A 23,112-nucleotide genomic window follows, 5' to 3' on the forward strand; every position below is an offset into this window, starting at 1 on the left:
AATTTTATGAGCAATGCCATTTCTAAATGTGAGTACATTAATTTTCTGCTCTTCACACCATCATTCTCACTAAGACTACATTAAGAGTTGGTTGTTCTCCTTTCTATCATTTTACATCCATCTGAGAACCTAAGAAATTGTGTCCACTGATATAGTCCCATACTGAAGTATGAGTTTGCTGTTAGCTGTTGAGGTCTTCGCATTATATCTATTGAGATGCCATATACTTCTACCATTTATGTGAGTGCAATACCTACTTTTTCACCACTTTCTATGAGTTCTTTCACCATGTTTTATGCTTAAAGGGGTTGTAAACCCTCATGTGTTTTCACCTTAATGCATCCTATGCATCAAGGTAAAAAAACTTCTCACACTGACAGGCCCCCCAGCCCCCCCGTTTTACTCACCTGAGCCCCTCATTCCCTAGGCGGAGATGCGCTCTTCCTCTCTGCCCGGGGTTCTAAGCTCTTGATTGGATAGAGTGACAGCAGCGAAGCCATTGGCTCCCGCTGCTGTCAATGAAATCCAATGACACGGGTGACGGGGGGGGGCAGGGCCGAGTCCGGCATCCTGTGTCTATGGACGCAAATGCTGGACTCGATGCGAGGAGGAGCTGCGAGCACCATCGGGGGACCCCAGAAGACGATGTTTGGGGCCACACTGTGCAAAACAAACTGCACAGTGAAGGTAAGTATGATATGTTTGTTATTTAAAGAAAAAAAAATTGATGGTTTACAATCACTTTAAGCCTAGTACACATGGGCCAAATGTCGGGTGGTATCAGTCGGTTTCTATTGTGCCAGCCAGCTTTTGTCGATGGGGCATGACTGAAAAATGTCTGCCAATTGGCTCACGATCAGCGCTCTCAACCAATGGCTGAGTGCGCTGACCGGAGTGTTCTGGCGGAGGGGCACTCCCCCTGTCAGAACACAATAGCACAGCAGGGGAGATCGCTGTACTACCATTGTATGGTTAGTACAGTGGCTCCTCTGGAGCTGTCAGGTTTTTTTATTTCATTAAGCCCTGCTGGGTTGAACAAAAAAAATAAACTACTCATGTGTACTAAGACAGTTGTATCTTATCTTACCCTTCTTTATTGTTCCATATCCATTGAAGGATTCCAGAAGCCACTGCCAGCTGACATCATTGACATTCTGGGTTCATCTTTGTGTATGTGAGTGCAATACCTACCTTTCTGACATTTTTTTCATCCGTACCTTTAAGTATACTACGCCAAGACAGTTCCACCCTCCCTTCCCTTCTCCCCTTTTTTCACCTTACAGGTATTGACCTAGTCTGTAGATCATTGGAGTACAAAAAAGGAGGAGTTAAAATACAGTTCTTTAAATTAAAGACCAACTCACCATCAACGACATCAAGTCTGAATGAAGCACTATTACTGAGATTGGTTCGGCACTGGTAGATCCCACTGTGTCCAACCTGGGCAGATGTGATTGTATAGTTCTTTTCTTCTGCAACCACAGTACCATTCTGCAACCACTGATAGGTCACATCACTTCCTCCATGGCAGGTTATTGTTATATTGTCTACTGTAAGAAACTTGTTCCAGTTTGGTGTGAAGGTCACCAGAACTTTCCCCGTATCCTCTACAAGACAAGACACAATTTGAAGAAGAAGACAACCCCATTGTGAGTGGCAGTGGTGGGGTAGAAGGTGAAGTATCTTTCCATATAATCTCAAAAATTTGCATCAAATAAAAAACTGTGGAAATATATACTATGTATAGTGTAGCAGCATTTATTTACACACACACACATATATATATGTCCTAGCTGAATACATGTGTGTGATTTGTCAAAATATTTTTTTTAATATATTTTACTAATATACCCCAAAGTAACAGGAGTTAAGGAAAGTGGATAAATAGTGTTAGACCACTAGGGTTATCTTGTTGGTATTGTTATCTTAATGTACTGATGTAAGTGATCTAGTTCCCAGGAACTACAGTTCGAAGGATCTCCATAGTCTCATTGGTTTGTAGTGTAATGTAACAAAAATATAAATTAAAATGCCCCACCAATGCTAAAAGGTCCAGATACAACTTTATTCCAAGGTCAGGAGGACAATCAAAAGAGTACTAGTGTGTTTTGGGGGTCCAAAATCCAACCCCTCCATCAAGATTTGAGATTGAAAACAATATAAATAGACTAGAAGTGATCTGGACCTTTGATGGTATTTCTACCGGTGTGATTAAAAGTAGACATGCGCAATTCATTTCGTTATTAATCAAAATTTGGACAAAATTTTCATATTTGGAGATTGGCATGTATCCAAATCTTCCAATTACAATAGTAACACATTTCAACAAATCCAAAATCAGTTATAAGAAAAACAGCCAATTAATTTTATATTCTTTTATTTCATTTGGATGACAGGATGCGATAGATTTGGCCTTTTGAAGCATCCAAACTAATGTAAAAAAAAACAAAAAACAAATGACCTGACTTGATTCGGATCCATTTGTTTTTATTCTAGTGAATTTTTATACTAGTGAAAAAAAAATTGTTTTTATTCTAGTGAGTGAATTATAAAAAATGCACTAAATAATACAATATGAAATAGAAACATATTGCATATTACATAGTAGCCCATCAAGAACCCTTTTTCGTTTAAAGTCCCAGGGGGGGCTAGGTCTACCTGACCTCTGGAGTTATTACCGGGCTGCACAATTAGCACAAATTTCACAGATCTTCTCCAGGTGCCCGAAACTAGAATGGCTCTCCATGGAAAGGAAAGCAGTCCCCCTTAATACTATAGATTTTCTTCTCTGGTGTGACCCTAAGGTCAGACCAGCCATAATGTCCCCCACCCTCTCTCACTCGATTGCACTTTGCTCTAAACCTTACACTCAACACGCTCTGATTTCCCCTCTGAAACCACTAGCTCACTTGTTTCATAATATGAGCTTTCCCCCAGGTCTTAATATTCAGGCTTTTAGATAGTGGACTGATAAAGGCCTCTATCACATAGGCCACTTTCTCTCTCAGGCAGGTCCTCTATCCTTGACCCACTGCAGGGAAAAACTGGACATGGCTGACACAGAAATTTTCAGATTCTCCCTGATATCCCATTACCTAAAGTCCATCTGGACCAATAAGATGGGTCCTCCCTCAATTACCCCTTACGAACACTGGTGCTCCAATTCTACCGATCAGAAAGGAGGTATCTCTTTGATTTATACTGCTCTTCTGACGAATCTGGAAAAGCCAACTTATGCTCGGGCCTGGGAGGAGGACACGGATAAATCATGGACCACTTCATGATCCTCCAAAGGTATCTGTAATATATCGCTGATAGAAGCTAGTCTAAAGGTTTTAGTAAGGTGGTATTATGTTCCCATTAGACTGGCTTTAATGTATCCTGGAACCTCACCCTTATGCTTCAGGGGATGCGCTCTGGAGGGCTCCATGTTTCACATATGGTGGACTTGTCCCCGTATCAGATCCTTCTGGCAGAAAACCTGTCCCACCATCAGCTCCTTAATAAACAAAAGGGTTACTCCTGACCCTAGCATAGCTTTACTCAATCACTACATCCCCAAAATTACTAAGCACCAACAGGACCTTGCTTTTTTTATCTTTCTGGGAGCTAAACTCACGCTAGCAAAAGCCTGGAAGAAGCCTACAGTCTCATTTCAATGCCGTAAGAGAAAAGTCTCTTGGATAATGTCCCAGGAGCAACTGGTAGTCAAATTAAATGATAAGAATGAGAGATTTTTACGTTACGTGGGAACTGTAACAGAGAGCTAGGGGCTCGTTACAGGAACCCTGGGCATCGTTTTGTAACATACCTTTATTACCAGGAACAGAGGTCAGATCTGGGATCAACCCCCCCCCCCCCCCCCGATCCTTTCCTTACTCTCCTCCTTTCCTTTCACACGTTTCTATCACTCTTCTCTCGGGACGCTCTGGTCCCCACCTTACTATCTGGGCAGTAAAACCTGGTATCGCCTGCACTGAGGTTACTTTAGTCGAGCAGGGTCGGTATGTGCTGGGTTTCAGTCTCCATTATTATTCAATTGATTTTTTATTGACCTGGTTTTTATCCTGCATCAGGAGGCTAGGATTGTATAGCTTCCCATTCAGCCTGAGGCGACCCCGGTGGGTGTGTTGGGCGTGGGCTCCATGGGGTCTCTAAACGTATCCACAGATAGATCCCTATGGGGTGGTGGCTTGGAGCCTCACTCTTTTGGTCGCAAAATTTTCTCAGACCCAAACGCACAACTTTAGGGCTCATTATTACGTGGTTAACTACTGTGTTTCTCAGGAACTCACTACCATCTATGACTAGGTACTGTCATCTATCCTTAACTATTCGTATTTCTGTATTGATATATGCACTGATATACTGTAAACAGTTATGTTACTATATTCATTATTCTGTATACATGCTTATAATCAATAAAATTCTTTAAAGCTTGCAGTGCACTTGTATTAGAAAGTGAATTTGACTTTCGTAAATAACCCCCTTTGTGTGGTATGTTAGGCAATTTTGGTAGATATCTGAATATGGTTTGAATTTAAGTTCTGATTTGCTCTTTTCCAACTGCAACAAGTCATGTTCATTTGCTGAAATGTACCTGTGTAAGAAACATGGATCTCATCGCTGAAAATAAGATCATTATGTTTGAAGATTTCTTTTGTACATCTGTAAATGGCGGTCCCATCTGTGAGATTATTATCCAGGGAGATAGAGTCATTCATTGATGTCTGTAGGATTTGCTGGTTCTTGTAAAATGTTGTCTGTCGTGTACGATGTCTAGAGCGACTGTAACATCGGAGAGACACAGTGTCACCTTCATACGCATAGACTGGAGTCTGCAGAACGACTGGACCTGAAATGCAGAGCAACACTAATGTGCTTAACAAATTATAATTAATGTGAGGTTACTGTATGGATATACAGGTGCATCTCAAAAAATTAGTATTGTCAAAAAGTTAATTTATTTCAGTAATTCAATTTAAAAAGTGAAACTCGTATATTATAAAGATTCATTACACAGTGAGTGATATATTTCAAGAATTTCTTTCTTTTAATTTTGATGATTATGGCTTACAGCTAGTAAAAACCTAAAATTCATTATCTCAGAAAATTTGAATATTGTGATAAAGTTACATATTGTAGACTCATGGTCTCATACTCTAATCAGCTAATTAACTCAAAACACCTGGAAAAGTTTCATGAGCCTTTAAATGGTCTCTCAGTTTGGGTCAGTAGGTTACACAATCATGGGAAAGTCTGGTGACTTGACAGTTGTCCAAAAGACAGTCATTGACACCTTTCACATGGAGGGTAAGTCACAAAAGGTCATTGCTAAAGAAGCTGGCTGTTAACAGAGTGCTGTATCCAAGCATATTAATGGAAAGTTGAGTGAAAGGAAAACGTGTGGTAGAAAAAAGGTTCACAAGCAACAGGAATAACCGCAGCCTTGAGAGGATTGTGAAGCAAAGGCCATTCAAGAATTTGGAGGAGATTCACAAGGAGTGGACTACGGCTGGTGTCAGTGCTTCAAGAGTCACCACACACAGACATATTCAAGACATGGGCTACAACTGTCGCATTCCTTGTGTCAAGCCACTCCTGAACCAGAGACAACATCAGAAGTGTCTTACCGGGGCTAAGGAGAAAAAGGAGTGGACTGTTGCTCAGTGGTCCAAAGTCTATTTTCGGATGAAAGTAAATTTTGAAATTCATTTGGAAATCAAGGACCCAGAGTCTGGAGGAAGAGTGAAGAGGCACAAAATTCAAGTTGCATGAGGTCCAGTGTGAAATTTCCACAGTCATTGATGATTTGGGGAGCCATGTCATCTGCTGGTGTTGGTCCACTGTGTTTTATCAAGTCCAAAGTCAGAGCAGCCCTCTACCAGGAAATTCTAGAGCACTTCATGCTTCCCTCTGCTGATCAACTTTATTGGAGAAGCTGATTTCATTTTCCAGCAGGACTTGGCCCCAGCCCACATTGCCAAATGTACCAATACCTGGTTTAATGATCATGGTATCACTGTGCTTGATTGGCCAGCAAACTCGCCTGACCTAAACCCCATAGAGAATCTGTGGGGTATTGTCAAGAGGAAAATGAGAGACACCAGACCCAACAATGCAGACGAGCTGAAGGCCGCAATCAAAGCAACCTGGGCTTCCATAACACCTCAGCAGTGCCACAGGCTGATCACCTCCATGCCACGCCGCATTGATGCAGTAATTCTTGCAAAAGGAGCCCCGACCAAGTATTGAGTGCATACTATACTGTACATACTTTTTACTAAGCCAACATTTCTGTAGTAAAAGTCCTGGTCCTATATAATATTCTAATTTTCTAATTTTCTGTGATACTGAATTTTGGGTTTTCACTATCTGTCTGCCATAATCATCAAAATTAAAAGAAAGAAATGCTTTAAATATATCACTCTGTGTGTGTGATGAAGCTATATAATATATGGATTTCTTTTTTCAAAAAGAATTACTAGAATAGATTAACTTTTTGAAGATATTCTAATTTTTTGAGATGCACCTGAATATGAAAATTATAGCATGTACTGCATGTTAGACTCTGGCTGAGAGCTCTGCACAGCAATAGCTATGTGTTTCCACCCCAATTTTTTACTAAAACAGTTGTGACACGAAGAACAGAGCTTCATGAAATGTCATTACCATTTAAGTGTGCCTAGGAGAAAATGGTAGTTGATAACAGTAACTATAGACAAATAGGTTGTTCACTTTGCAAGGGAAGTTGCACTTTGCAAGGGAATTTGTCCTAGAGCTTAGTGAATGTGGTGAAGTTTTACTTTGTAAAGAATGTCTAATTACGTGTAAAGAAAAGAAAATTTGCTTACAAAGTGCAACTTCCCTTGCAAAGTGAGCAATCTATTTGCCTTTAGTAAATCAAACTCCAGAGAAATGTTTATCAATGCATAAACTTCTTTCATTTAAATCAGTACAGTATGAGAGCAGTTTCTGATACTGGATTATGGTACCAATACTGTATATAATATGTCTGTAGACATTAGGATTGAGGTCATTTCAACAAAGTGAAAATTCTATTTGCCTTTAGTAAATCAACCGCATGGTGTCTAAATGCAGCTCTGACCCCGACTGTACCACCAAAGAATGGCCTTCCATCTGGCTGTATTGGGGAGTGACCTGATTGGTATGACCCGCACCTTGTCCACTGGCCCTAGTCTGACTGTTTATTGGTTCCCCATAGACTTTACATTTATACACAGGAAGAAGAATTTAAAAGAAACAGATTCATAAGTGGTATATTGACACTGGATGTGTGTGGGTTGATCCAGATCATTGACTTCTGTTTATTTCTGATCTCCATTGACTCCTCTGTTTGTCATGATCAATAAATTCCATGGATAGGAAAAGAAACTGCATGATGGTCAATGTAGATAAAGAAGGACGGACTGGATATAAACATTAAGGGGTGTTTTAGGATTCAACTAATATTAATTTTAAAATGGGCCTACCATGAGACGCATTTATGAATTTTAAGTGTCTACGTAGGATGCAAGTGTAACACTCCCAGGTATTATTTACCTCTTATGCCGTGTACACACGGTCGGACTTTTCAACAACAAAAGTCCGACGGCTTGTCCAACAGACTTTCAACTGACTTTTGGCGGACTTCCGACGGACTTTCTAAAGAACGGACTTGCCTACACACGATCACACCAAAGTCCGACGGATTTGTATGTGATGACGTACACCGGACTAAAATAAGGATGTTGATAGCCAGTAGCCAATAGCTGCCCTAGTGCCGGTTTTTGTCCGTCGGACTAGCATACAGACGAGCGGATTTCTGGGTCCGGCGGAGTTACGACGTAAAGATTTGAAGCATGTTCCAAATCTAAAGTCCGTCAGATTTGCGACTGGAAAAGTCAGCTGAAGGTCCGGTGAAGCCCACACACGATCGGATTGTCCCCGCATTTGGTCCGCCGGCGTCCGTCAGACCAGTCCGGTCGAAAAGTCTGACCGTGCGTACGCTGCATTACAGACATCACAGTTCTTCCCCTGACCATCATTTGAATTCTCTCTGCTGATGGATGCTGCCATCTTGTTCAGGTCTCATCAGGATCAGCGTCTACCTCCTAGATTGGGATGCTGACACAATCATCTAAATCCTGTTGCCTATGCAGTTTTTGGTTGCAACAACAAATGTCTGACATAAATCAACCCCTGCTGAACCCTTTTAACCTTGTGACTTGCTAAAAAAGTTAAAGTGTACAGTTCTAGAGGTCACCAGAGAACAAGAGACTGAGGAAATGCTTCCTCCTACCTGCAGCAAACTGGTGACATCACCTCAGCCTAGGCAGAGTCACTGAACAAGAACTTAAGGAATGTATTCATGCAGAATTTTAATGCTACTGAGGCCCATTTTAACAACCTTCTAAGCTTCAGTGAGTAAGAAACTATTGTGGCCATTAGGGATTGACTGATATTGTTTTTTTGGTGCCGATACAATACCGATATTTCGGCCACCTCTCCTGCCGATAGCCGATATTTTTTGCTGATATTTTGTACATTTAATTTTTTTTTTTTTTTACACTGTCATTTTTTTAAAAATGTAGTTTTTTTTATCACTGTTATTGCTGTCACAAGGAATGTAAACATCCCTTGCGACAGTAATAGGCATGTGAGAGGTACTCTTTATGGAGGGATCGGGGGTCTATAAGACCCCAAACCCCTCCTCTGCACTTCAAAGTATTCAAAATGTCAAGATCAGCGTTTTTGAATACAATATATTATAAAACTGGCGCCTTTAAGATGCCAGTAATCCGGGAAGTGATGTTGTGACATCCTTCCGGACTACTAGATCCGAGACCCGAACGAAGCATCAGCTTTGTTCGAGTCTTCAGCCAGCCGGCGGACGTGCCAGCTGGTTGCTCGGGCCTCTCCGTGGGACGGGAGAGCCCAGGCAAGCTGCGAAAATGTCCCCTCCCAATGCTTGTAATAACAGCCAAACTGCTGAGCCACATCGGTTGTTATTGCAGTAAAGCCAACCGTCCGCTCTAAGGAATGGTACTGGGTGACACATGCAGCTGCATGCATCACCCGGTAAAACCCCTTGAAGCAATATCGGTAATATCAGTCCATTTTTTGACCGGTGCCGATACTTCTAAAAAAGTGAGTATCGATCCCTAGTGGCCATGCTATAGATATATTTTTTTTAAATCAGAAAAAAAAGTTTTATTGAGATTTGCACAAAATACAAACATAAATTACATTACAAATATTAATAAACTATAAAAAGGAAAAAAAGAAAAAGAAAAAACGGTGACATCAATTTTCAACATAAGGCGACACCGCTATAGAGAGAAAGCTAGAGAAAACGATATATGCTGCCTAGGAAATGATAATCCGGTTGGTCCAACAATAGTCAAGAACTACTGCCAGGGTCACAGCAAAAGCATCCCAAGATGAAAGGTATAACCAACAAGGGCATTAGAACCACACTCACTGCTATGAAGTACAGGTCGAAGTAGATTGTAACCAAATTTTATTATATTTGCCCGAGGTTATATAAAAATAACCTTTTTATATGGTAAGGTGTTGTTTATTTTAGTGATACAGGCTGCAAGGGTAAGAGGTATGGCATGTATCCATCCCCGAGCCACCACTTTCCTGGCGCCAAACAGTGCTTCATGCATGAATTTAAGCGTATATTTATCTATGTCAGAATCAGGGAATAAACCCAATAAGCATTGTTTAGGAATGGAAATGAACAACTTGTACCCAAATTCCCCAAATACAGAGACAATGCCAGATTAAATAACCAAAGGTATATAAAAAAAAAGACACTGTTGTCACGCGTAGGGGAGGGGCCAGGAAGGTGGAGGAGACAGTCACGCTTGTTTGAGCAAACTACTGGCATACACAAGTTTTGAAGCTACTTTGGAGAGGATTTTGATACTAAATGTTTTTTATAGTTTGGTGCGCTGGAAGCACCAATAAAATGTGAGTACCCTGATGTTCTTTTTTCTAAATAAATTTACAAACGATAATGCATTATCCAGCCTATTTCTTATTTTAACATTGAGGATACCTTCTTTGGATTTACCCGTGGGATCCTGCTGAGCCTATCTATACTCAAAGTCCAGGAGTGGTTCAACAGCTTATGTGGACCAAACTTAAAGCGGGATTCCGGCTGTAAAAAAAAAAAAATTAAAGTCAGCAGCTACAAACACTGTAGCTGCTGACTTTAAATTAGTGGACTTACCTTGCCTTTGGTGCCCGCGATGTCGGCCGCCTGAGGCCGACCCAGCCCTCGGCTCTCAGGTCCCAGCACCGCCATTCTAGGTAAGGGAAACAGGCAGTGGAGTTTCCTACTGCGCACGCACGAGCGGCGTGGCGCTCTGTGAATGGCCCCGTGGTGTTCTGGGAACACACACAGTTCCCAGAAGATAACGGGGCCGCTCACCGAGGAGCAGAACACGCCGCGGAATAGAAAGAGGCAGATTAGGAAGACTGCCTAGCAACAAGGGTTTAGGTAAGTTTAAATTTTTTTTTTCAAATGTTTTTTAAAATTTTTTTTAGGATTTTTGGTGAATTTTTTCTTTTCAGGGTGGCCCTCCACTTTAATTGTGCCGTCACACTATTTGAGATTTGAGGTGAGCACAGTCACACTTGGGGGGGGGGGGGGGGCACGTGTGCAAAGTCACTCTCCTTTTAACCAGGATTTTTCATCACAAGAGTCACTTTATGGAACATCATTGTATACATACACTTTAACGTTTGTGGATCTGAAGATTATTATTATTATTAAAGTTTTTTGGACACTTGGCACTAATGGAAAGATTTTTTCACTGTGAACTTACTTAATACACAAATTTTGTTTTATTGTATTTTTTTCATCTTTTCTTCCTTTACACATCTTTGATGTTATTGTTTACAATAGTACCCTTATACCCTTAAGGTTATTATCGCATAGCGCTGCATTTTCTTTATGTTCTCACATGTTATGAGATTGTGATTAATGCTTAGCAGCTGTGAATTGGCATTTTATTCACTTTCATACTAATTGTTTCAATCACACCTGAAGCTAATTGTAGCCTTGGGTTATCTTAGGGTAGCTGGCAAGATTTTTATATATTTATATGTAGCGCTGGTAGATTTTCAATCTACCGCTGATAGGTAAATCTTGTGGGTTACTTATTAGAGGAAGTTAGATTTGCCTCTGTTCCAGCTTGGCTGAGTTGCGTGTAGTTCCACACTGTGCCGGTGGGTGTCGTTGTCACCGTGGGCTGGTGTTGGAAAGGCAACGTGTTGAAGCGTATGAGTGCTCCTCTGTCCCAGAGACAACTCGGTGGAGGTGGTCCTCCGAGTTGCATTCTGGGAGAGGGTATTTATGGGACAGACGTCATGTTTAGGGGTTCGTTTTCAGCCACCTGCTGGCCCTCCTGGCCGACAGGTATGCGTTAAGAGTACCACCTTGTGGTCCTCCGTTCCCGAGGCCCACGTCTCTGCGGCGTGTGGGTGGGCCCAGAAGCCTGTCTGGGGCCTACCACATCAGCAGAGGAATGGTCCTGAGCTGTCTATCCTGAGTGAAGAAGCTGGACAACCGAGGAGATCCCAGGGGAGGACCCGTCATGGAAGGATCATGCAGAGTGCTGGTCTGGAGAGGGGCCTGGTGACTCGGTTGGAGGACATATCCTGAAGTAATCTTACTGCATAGTACTGCCGGGTTGGCTTAAAGGTTCAAGTACTGTGTCTGACATTCATCGCAAACCAATACATCCTGTGGCAGAGGATCGTACGGGTTTTATTTCTAACAAGTCTGTGGCAGAGACTTTTGTTTGTGCTACGTACTGGCTGCTAGGCAAGTGAGAGAGGCCTATCCTGGCGGGCAAAGATTGAATTCCACAAGGGGAGTGCATTCAACTACAAGTGCTCAATTCCAAAGAATGTTCTAAAGAATACTAAGGAAAGGTATTTGAGCTTCCCTGCAACTTTGCTTCTGCCTCTTTCCTGCTACTTCCTTTATTACTTGTTCATTAAAGCATTGGAAAATATACTCAAGAGTTTGGTGTCTACATTGTCCAGAGGTAAACTCAATGGGACCCTAGACCCGGTGCCGGTGAAACTGAGGTATCGAGAGTGAAGGTAACGGCCCGCTTTAAACCAGCAGCTCCACCCAGAGTTAGTGCTACATATAAATGACCAAAGGTACCAGTGGCCATGCTATGTTTAGATAGGTACTCAGATCTGTCCTTAGCAATTCAAAAAAGGTTTACATTTACAGTCACTTTTTCATTTTTCCATAGATGTTTGGGACGATCTATCCCATATCACCATGGATGGTTTGGTGATGGTCCAATCTCATTGCATCAGCACAATATTTTTTCTGTTCCCTGATGCCATGCCTTTATATACCACCTCAGCTCCCATGCCGTCTGTTGACTTCGGCCCACCATAGGTGATCCCGCCACACCCGAGTTCCATGGGTGGTTTTGTAAGTATGGGTGGATGTTATACCACTTTCCCTTAACTTAACCCATATGCTTATTTGTGCAATCAGTCTGACCCATTACTTATTTTTATAGGCTTTTGGCCACAATTGCTCCTGATGAGTGGTTACCAACCACGAAACGCGTTGAGCTACTGATGCTATACCCATGCATCTTTTATTCACAGCAACATCAAGATATGTGCAACATTGTGCCTATCTATGGCCAGACTAGATACTCACTTTTTATTATGTTATCATTCGTTCTTTAAGTTACTTATATTAAACTATCATGTGATATTGTGCCTTTGCATGTGTGTGTGTGTACATATATGTATTGACTCTATATGTATATATATGAAATGCATTATAAGACTCATAGTGCTGTGTGTCTTGATTTGGTTTTTATTTATTATTATGGTATATGGAATAAATTTGATACAAACAATTATTGATTTTTATTGTGCATGCTTCATTTAAAGTCCCAACCCTTCATTTAGTTTCTTATCAGAACCAGGGATGGAGGTAACCTTGACCTTTTGGTCATGAACCTCATTTAAAGTCACACAGCCTCTTTTTTATACTTAGATCTGTCATTAGCAACTCAAAAAAAGTTTTTTCTTTTTATTGGAGGTTTTCTTTAAATGTGTCACATTCCCAATGACTCACCATCAGTAACATTCAGTGTGATGCGTTCACTTCTATAACCATCAGGGACCTGACACTGGTAATCCCCGCTGTCTGATATCTGGGCATTGTGAATGTTATATTCTCTATCTCCATGTATTCTTTCATTGTTCTTGTACCATAGGTAGGTCAGGTTTCCTTTCTCTCTGTCACCATCACAGCTCATTTTTATACTGTCTTCTGTGAGGATCTTGTTCCAGTTTGGGGTGAAGGTCAACACAGGCCTCCCTGAAGAACCTACAATGTACCACATCATAAAACAATACAAAGTTATAAATCTTTTCTCACTAAAACCAATGGGGTCACCAAGATGCATTACGCTGTTTAATTTCAAATGTGTCTCCATTACAGAACAAGCAAAAGAATAACCTTTTAGCAAAGGCACATGGTTAAATGGTTAATGACTAAATAATTTCAACCAAAATGGAAATTTCTCTATTGAGTGGGTCTTCAGTTATACAGTATATCACCTAGAGAATCCAGACTTGAGTTCCTTGCAGATTTTAAGTTTACTTTCTAGGGGACTTTTTTATATTGTACTTTGTTGAGTAAATCAGGATACACAGGTACATGTTATCCAACATCAACATATTAAAACAAACTGAATTAATTAGGCTGAAATATGCAGTAGTATTTCATTACAGAAGCATGCGGGTGTTTTTTGCTTTCCTTATTTTAGTAATAAAGTACATTAATTAAACAAGAAACAATAATTAGTAATTTTGCACAATTAAAAAGCTTGTACATATTGTAATGTTTATTAACGAACAAACTTAGTGGATTTAAATCAATACAGTGTGACATTTTTTTTTTTCATAATGGATTGTGGTATCGTATGTGAAGTGACTGTAGACATGAGGGTTGAGGTCATATCAACATAGGAAAGGACTTTACCAAGAATTTTGATTCATGAGTATTAGGAAAAAAAGTCGCCCCCAAGTTTTTCGAATTTAGTGGGGCAACCCCTAGCCTCATATATTATTTTACAGAGAGGTAGCACTTTATTAACCACGTTTCTGTGCATTAATCTTCATGACTTCAATGGATGTCCAATTAAGAAATATCGTTTTTCTGGCATAAAAAAGTAGTAAACATTTTCTTGGCAATGCCCAAGTCCATATCACCAATGATACCAAAAAAATGAAAATTTATTATCAATACTTACCGTAATTTTCCTTTTCTGGTGGACTCCATGGCAGACTACGTGTGGGTTAACCCCGCCTCCTCTCCAATACTATAGGACCCCGCTCCCATAAATTTGAGCTCACCACTAGAGACTGCGTTCCGTTACTAGCCAACTCTTTGACCGATGGGTGGGAACTCCGTCTGCATTGGAGTCCACCAGGAAAGGAAAATTACAGTAAGTATTGATAATAAATTTTAATTTTTCCTGACAGACTCCATGGCAGACAACGTGTGGAAAATAACTAGCCATCCACACGGGTGGATATGCTGATCAAAAGAAATGTAATTTAGCCCATCAACTGACAGTACTCTTAAACCAAAGTTCACAGAAGATAGAGACACATGCTCTATGCAATAATGTGACATAAAGGTATTAATGGAGGCCCATGAGGCCGCTTTACAGATGACATCTGGAGCCACTTGCCGGGCTTCTGCCCACGACTCTGCCATATCCCTGGTGGAATGTGCCGTCAGCGCCTCTGAGGGAGCAAAGCCCTTGGCCCTATAGGCTTGCTGGATGGACTGGATAATCCAGGCCGTAATAGTTCTGGATGAAGGTGACTTCCCTCTGTTACTGCCTGAGTGCAAGATAAACAGCTAAATGGAGCATCTAAAGGAGGAAGTAATGTGCAGGTACTCCTTCAGTATTTCGCCTACATCCAGAGGATGAACTTCAGAGGACCCCGGGGTCCTGAATGTAGGTAGGACATTTTCTTGGTTCTCATGGAACACTGAAGTGACTTTTGGGTTTGAGCCGAGCATAGGGATGAGGACCAATCCAGAAAGAAAGTCAGGAAAGGTTCTTCATGACCCAAGGACTCGATCTCCAAAACCCTTTTGACTGAAATTATGGCAACTAGGAAGGCAACTTTTGCAGAAAAATCTCTGATAGAAAGCGGAGCGAATCCTGCGGTACTGAGACCAGTCAGTGAGTCAAGAACAAAAGGAAGATCCCATTTGGGGAATCTTGGTCTTCTTTGGGGCCTGAGTCTTGTCGCCCCACGGAAGAACTGCCGGATTAACTCCTTGCCGCCCGCCCACCATCAAATGACGGCGGGGCGGTGCGGCTCTGGTTCTGGGATGCCGTCATATGAAAGTGTCCCAGAACGCCCGCTCTCAGCGCAGCAATCGTGGCCGCGTCATGTTGCTAGGACACGGCGCGACCCCGATCTTGTCTGCGGCTTTTTAACCATGTGATCAGCTGTGGTCAATCACAGCCGGTCACATGTAAACATGGAGATGCCGGTAATTGGCTCTCCTCGCCTCACACTGACAGAGTGTGAGGAGAGGAGAGCCGATCAGCGCCATCTCCTCACAAGGGGACATCGAGGAATCTAATCAGGGTACTGATCATCAGTGCCCTGATTACAATAAAGAAAAAAGTGTGTCAAATCAGTGCCCACCATTGTCCACCAATGCCAGCATACAGCGCCCACCAGTGGAAGCAATCAGTGCCCACCACTGCCCACAAGTGCCACCAATCAGTGCCCATTAGCGATGTCAGTCAGTGCTGGCAATCAGTGCCGCCTTTCAGTGCTGCCCATCAATGCCCACCGCTGCTGTCGAACAATGCCCATCAGTGTCGCCCATCAGTGCCACCCATCAATGCCCATCAGTGCCCATCTGTACCGCCTATCCTTGACACCTATCCATGCCGCCTATCAGTGCCCACCAGTGCCGCCTATCAGTGCCCATCAGTGCCATCTAACATTGCCCATCAGTGCTGCCTATCAGTGCTCATCAGTGCTACAGATCAGTGCCCATAAGTGCGGCATATTAGTGCCTCCTCATAAGTGCCACCTCATCAGTGCCCATAAGTACCGCCTCATCAGTGCCCATAAGTGCCACCTCATCAATGCCCACCAGTTCAGCCTATCAGTGCCCATCAGTGCCGCCTCATCAGCGCACATCAGTGAAGGCGAAAAATTACTTAGTTACAAAATTTACTGACAGAAAAAAGTAAAAAACATTATTTTTTCATAATTTTTTTTTTCTGTAAAAAATAAAAAACCCAGCAGTGATTAAATACCACCAAAAGAAAGCTCTATTTGTGTGAAGAAAATGATAAAAAAAAATTGTTTGGGTACAGTGTAGCATGACCGAGCCATTGTCATTAAAAGTATGACAGCGCTGAAAGCTTAAAAATGGCTTGGGCAGGAAGGGGGTGTAAGTGCCTGGTAGGCAAGTGGTTAAAGCATGAACCGCCCATGAAGTTTCGGAGAAGGCTGACAGAACTGAGAACTGAGAGAGCTGATGGATAGAGACAGATCTAGGCTGGATTGGAGGAAGCCGAGGATATCCTGGACTCCTGGATCCCTGAACGATCTGCCCGTAGAGGACGAGGATTCAATGAACTTGGCCCATATCCTCTCATAGACTTTATTCGTGCTCGCTTTTCTCAAGCTCATGAGGGTGGAAATCACTCTTGAAGCGCACCCGAAAGATTCCAGCCTTTCCCTCTCTAGAACCAGACCATCTGTCTTATGCCCCGTGCACACGGTCGGACATTGATCGGACATTCCGACAAAAAAATCCTAGGATTTTTTCCGACAGATGTTGGCTCAAACTTGTCTTGCATACACACGGTCACACAAAGTTGTCGGAAAATCCGATCATTCTGAACATGTAAAACGTTGGGACTATAAACGGGGCAGTAGCCAATAGCTTTCCTCTCTTTATTTATTCTGAGCATGAGTGGCACTTTGTGCGTCGGATTTGTGTACACACGATCGGAAATTCCGACAATGGATTTTGATTTTGGAAAATTTTATAGCATGCTCTCAAACTTTGTGTGTCGGAAAATCCGATGGAAAATGTGTGATGGAGCCCACACACGGACGGAATCCGACAACAAGGTCCTATCACACATTTTCCGTCGGAAAATCTGACCGTGTGTACGGGGCATTAGTGACGCTGGACATGGGTGCAGGGCTGCCCCCTGAGAAAGAAGATCCGGCCTAGTAGGAAGTGGCACCGGGTCCCAGGAGCTGAGCTGGGTCAGGAGGGGAAACCATGGCCTGTTCGGCCAGTAAGGTGCAATCACTTCCACCTCGACTGCTTCCGCTTGGAGTCTACGTAAGAACCTGAGGATGATTGGAGGCAGGGGAAAGGCGTATGCCCTGTTGAAACTTGACTGATCTGTCAGTGCGTTTACTCCGAAGGCCTGGCTGCAACAGCCCCGCGTGTAATACTTCTTGATTTTGAAGTTTCAGGGGATGCAAATAGGTCTACTTCGGGATTTACTCCCAAGGACAGGATCCATTCGAACGACTACACATGAAGAGGCCACTCGTTATTGTCTAACTGTGTGCGAGACAGGAAGTCTGCTTGGACGTTCATGAATCCGGGGACAAAGACCACTGAAATATTGGTTAGGTTTTTCTGAGTCCAGGACATGATGGGCTCGACTTCTTGGAGCAGTGTGGAGCTCCGACTGCCCCCTTGCCTCCTCACATAAGTGACCACTGTGGTGTTGTCCATTTTCAGTAAAACCGACTCCCCTTTCAGGAGATGAGTGAAAAATTGAAGGGCACACCAGGCTGCCCATAGTTCCAGGACCTTTGAGCCCAGGTTGTGAAGACGTGCATCCCACTTGCCTTGAGCAAGTTCTGACCCACAAAGGGCTCCCCAACCAGCACCTCTGGCATTGGTCTTGACTGTGACCCATGAGAAGGGGGCAATGGAGTGGCAGGTGAGCAGATTTCTGCGCTGAAGCCACCAGAAGAGGATGTTCCTCATCATTCAGGTTATGTGAATGGACTTATTGCCGTCCCCTGAGCTCCACTGATGGAGAAACCCTGTCTGGAAAGGGTGTAACCTCCACAGGGACCATTTGACCATGGGGGTCGTAGAGACCATTGTGCAGATAATTTTTAGGCACTGTGAGGCCTTTAGGCATGAGGAAAGGGTACACCCAAAGGAGTGAAAGACATGGAGTTTGTAGGCACCAATCATAAAATTAAATACAACTTTTATTTATATAAAGAGATACATAAAAAGCAGCACACATAAACATTTTTAAAATTGCAAAACATTGCAAAAAAGGGGGTAATAGGTGCTACCACATCAATACATGGAAATAGATCGGGGGGTAACCCCTACGCATAAGGAGGGGATCACACCCCTCTATTTCAACTAAAAAGACCTCAAACTGATATAGCTCTACATGTTTCGCAATTTGAATGCTTCTTCAGGAGCTTGTTTGAGTTACCTATAATAGGGAAAAAATGGAAGAGAAGACATACACCAAAACAGGAAATAACATGTTAATATCATTTTATTAGCCAACAAAAGAAAAGGACAATAATGCATCTCGATCAAAGCGCTGAGTACCATGAGGAAGCAAACCCAAGGGCCCAAGCATCAACATGCATATGGTGACATATAATCACATGCGGGGACGTGTCTGGTAGAGAATTAATAACACCAATAGAGTCCAGAGGGATAGTAAACTGGTGAGTCCCAGCTGTCCGAAAAAGGATAGTCATCAACTATACATATGTCATAAAAGCAGAGCTGTACCTCAATGTGTGAGTGGAGGTAGAAAGAGGGAGGGGGGGGGGGGCGCCGGGAAGTATTGGGGGGGGAAAGGGGGGGGAAAGAGGGGGGGGAAGGGGGAAAAGAGAAAATGATCAATAAAGAGAAAAAGAAAAAGAAAAAGAAAGGTGGGTGAAATAGAAACGATATATAATGAAATACCGGCTAGGATAGTTGAATCTATCTTCAAGCCAGGTAGGGGCTGTAAATAGTTGAAACACATAAGCTCCAAGGTTGTACCTCCAATAGCCAAGGTGCTTACAGAGGTTCTGTTCTGGAGAATGTAAATAATGTTAAATCAGCCAGTATTCATACCAGCTCCCTGAAAATGTGCCAGCACACTGGTAAGTCTGATGGCAACATTATATCCATTAATCAAGAGCTATAAACATTAACCAATAAGGCCAAATAACTATATATGGAGCTGCTCCTACCTTGTAGGGTGATACAGGTTGTAGCCAGCATACAAAAGCTGGTTCCTTGTAAGCCTAGCCCCAGACAAAGCTTCACTAGCAGGGCTGCAATGGAGCTCTGATAAGACCCAGGAAAACAGCTATTTAATGAGGTGCCAGAAGCGCCATCTAAATAAAAAGTAAACAAAAAGGGGTATCAAATAGTCAATTCACCCACACAGGCAGGGTGCAGTCACAAAGAATTTTTGTTCTTACCGGACAGCTTGTGCTAGTGAAGATAGCGTCCAAGAGCTTGAGCACCATAAGAGGTGGTGGCGTGGTATAAGGCTATACTGATAGCCTTAAGTACACGCCCCAATCAGGTGTGCAGCCCGTGCATCACCTGATTCCGCCGGACGAAGCTGTGTGCGCACTCACTCACATTATTACGTCGTCGTATAGGTCAACCTAAAGTCCTTATCCCAGAAAGGATTTGTAAGATTGTACTTCATTAATGCCTGGCCACCGTGTGGCATTCAGGCGTTCAATCCACCTTGCCTCCTGTTGGAGTATCCTCCTGTCCCAGTCACCACCCCTTGAGTCTTGTGGGATAACTGCTAACACAATAAAGGTCGCAACAGAAGTGTCAAATCTGTGGCACAAATCGAGATGTCTACTGATGGGACTGAGCATCTTCCCATTCACTGAATAATAAACGTGGTCACGTATCCTTTGCCAGAAATGGCGGATGGTCTTGCCGACGTAAAATATCCCACACTTGCAGGTCATCAGATATATCACACCCTGGGTATTACAGTCAGCCCGAAAGCGTGGACAAAATGTCTCGCCATTCGGTAGTTGCAATCTAAGACCTGTAGATATCCAGGGGCAGAAGGAACAGTGCCCACAAGTGTACATACCCATTCGGTTGATCGTATGAGCCTGTAAGGGGACAAAATGGCTACTGGTCAGCTTGTCACGCAGGGAGGGTGCTCTTTTGAACATCGATCTCTGGGTGATCACTGACATGCTTCCTTAAGATGGGGTCCTCAGATAAAATGTGCCAATGTTGCTGCAGTATATTGCGTAATTGGTACTGTTGATGCGAGTATTGTGTGATAAATTTGACCGTTGAATGTTCCTCCACCCTAATTTTATTAGAAAAGAGCAGTGTATTTCTGGATTGGTCACAGGCTTTATTAAAGGCTTTACAAAGTAGGGACTTGGAGTATCCCCGTTTGAGGAGACGTTCCCTAAGTAGGTCCGCGTGATGTTTGAAGTCGCTATCAGCGGTACAGTTCCTCCTAAGCCGAATATACTGTGCATAGAGGATACTTCGTACCAAAGTGGAGGGATGGGCACTAGAAGCGTGCAATATCGTGTTTCCTGCCGTCTCTTTGCGGTAGAGTGTGGTGGCCAGGCAGTAATTGGCATCTTTGTAAATCGTCAAGTCTATAAAAGAGATCTTGTGTAGATCACTGTTATAAGTAAACTTTAGGCTAAAAGTATTATTGTTGAGGCTATCTACAAAGGAAGCCAATGTGTGTTGGGACCCAGTCCAAATAATAAAAATATCGTCAATGTATCTTAGCCACACCAACACCTCATTGGTGTGGCTACTGAATTGTTCATTTGAAAAAACATAACGTTCCCACCCCCCCAGGTACAGGTTGGCGTAGGCCAGGGCACAGCAAGTGCCCATGGCCATGCCCTGTACCTGGAGGTAGTGGGAACCATTAAACATAAAACAATTATGTGTCAGTATGAAAAGGAGTAATTTTAACACAAATTCATTGAAGGGCCATAAGTGGTGGTCTTCCTCCATGTGGAATGAACGGACCATCCCGACACCCTGCTCGTGAGGGATGCTGGAGTACAAGGCCTCCTGGGGAAGACGACAGGTTTGTTGAAACGGCATAGGCAGGAGCGACGTGCTGACGTCACCACCATCCATCGCTGATCCCGGAAGCTACGGGCAGCAGCTCTGAGCCGGTCGGCATATGTTTTTATACGCGATTTACAACTACTACACTGTAAGTGCATGTCTATTATTTTTTAAATAAATGTTAATTGTGTTACGCTATGGAGCTTTCTCTTTTGTATTTATCCATTGGAACTGAGCGTTAACCTACCGTCCAGTGGACCCCTTGAGTGGTGACCCTTGGAGACCCTTTTCTAGCAGAGACCCAGTGGCTGGGGGACACAGCCACATGCCCATACGATCTCCCTAACAAGAGATCAATTGATCTGGTAAGGGGCAGCTTGTTTTGAGGCGGAGCAATTTTCCTATCATCACGCTCTTCAGGGTGTCAGCATTACATGCCTCACATCGTTTGGAAGATTGGTGTTTTTTTCTCCTTTTTTTCTTGTGAAAGACTTTCTCAGCAAGAAACTTTCTGTATGGACTTTGTTTTTTTTTTTGTTCTGTTTTTGATTTTTCATACCTAAAGATTAATCTATTATGTCTAAATTTGTGTGAACCAAGTTTAAGTACTTGTCAGCAATATAGTTTTCTCTTCACTGTTTTTCATCACATATGGGTGCATTAGTTGGGGTCATTTAAGTGATTCACGATTACACTCACTTAATAGTAGCAGCGCAGCCTTTTCTATATACAGCATTACAAAGTGGAGGTTGTCTCACATTTATGGTTGCAGCAGCATCAACAATTTTTTCATTTTCACAGATACACATATATCTTCATTGATCACATTTAGGGATAGCGCAGTCTTTTCTTTGGTTTGTATTTACAGCCCCTACCTGGCTTGAAGATAGATTCAACTATCCTAGCCGGTATTTCATTATATATCGTTTCTATTTCACCCACCTTTCTTTTTCTTTTTCTTTTCTCTTTATTGATCATTTTCTCTCCCCCCCCCCCCTCTCCCCCCCCTTCCCCCCCCCCGCAATACTTCCCGGCGCCCCCCCCCCTCCCTCTTTCTACCTCCACTCACACATTGAGGTACAGCTCTGCTTTTATGACATATGTATAGTTGATGACTATCCTTTTTCGGACAGCTGGGACTCACCAGTTTACTATGCCTCTGGACTCTATTGGTGCTATTAATTCTCTACCAGACACGTCCCCGCATGTGATTATATGTCACCATATGCATGTTGATGCTTGGGTCCCTGGGTTTGCTTCCTCATGGTACTCAGCGCTTTGATCGAGAAGCATTATTATCCTTTTCTTTTGTTGGCTAATAAAATGATATTAACATGTTATTTCCTGTTTTGGTGTATGTATTCTCTTCCCTATTATAGGTAACTCAAACAAGCTCCTGAAGAAGCATTCAAATTGCGAAACAAGTAGAGCTATATCAGTTTGAGGTCTTTTTAGTTAAAATAGAGGGGTGTGATCCCCTCCTTATGCGTAGGGGTTACCCCCCGATCTATTTCCATGTATTGATGTGGTAGCACCTATTACCCCCTTTTTTTCAATGTTTTGCAATTTTAAAAATGTTTATGTGTGTTGCTTTTTATGTATCTCTTTATATAAATAAAAGTTGTATTTAATTTTATGATTGGTGCCTACAAAGTCCATGTCTTTTACTCCTTTGGGTGTACCCTTTCTAACATTTATAGTTTAGGACGTTGGCACTGCCCTACATATGAGATATCCACAGTCCATCCTGTGATGAGATCTAAAAATCCCCCATTTTTTCAGTATTGATTGGGTGGTAGCACCCGCTTGTTGCCCTATGATGGCTTAACCCTTCCCCTTTTTACTGCTCATTTTTGAGCGAATTATGTACTCTAGCATTATTTGCTCAAGATTTCAGTGTGACATTTGAGCTTCCTGTACAAAGGAAACTACGTAATTGCCCCGATCTGATCATTAAA

General features: G+C 42.6%; 1 protein-coding gene across 2 annotated transcripts in view; it reads right to left on the reverse strand.

The window, feature by feature from the left end:
* Positions 1-3,909: 3,909 nt before the first annotated feature.
* Positions 3,910-23,112, reverse strand: part of LOC141117815 (low affinity immunoglobulin gamma Fc region receptor III-A-like) — a 47,972-nt gene continuing 28,769 nt past the window's right edge. For both annotated transcript variants that reach the window (XR_012237218.1, XM_073610847.1), the window contains exons 3-4: positions 13,139-13,393; positions 3,910-4,855 (exon numbers count right to left, since the gene is read on the reverse strand). Coding sequence is in view for 1 of the 2 variants with exons in the window: in XM_073610847.1 (XP_073466948.1) it covers positions 4,503-4,855; positions 13,139-13,393 (608 nt within the window). In the remaining variant the exon portion in view is untranslated. The remainder of the gene's footprint in view (positions 4,856-13,138; positions 13,394-23,112) is intronic.

The sequence above is a fragment of the Aquarana catesbeiana genome, linkage group LG13 (genome assembly GCF_042186555.1).
Source record: "Aquarana catesbeiana isolate 2022-GZ linkage group LG13, ASM4218655v1, whole genome shotgun sequence".
In the NCBI taxonomy this organism is placed as follows: Eukaryota; Metazoa; Chordata; class Amphibia; order Anura; family Ranidae; genus Aquarana; species Aquarana catesbeiana.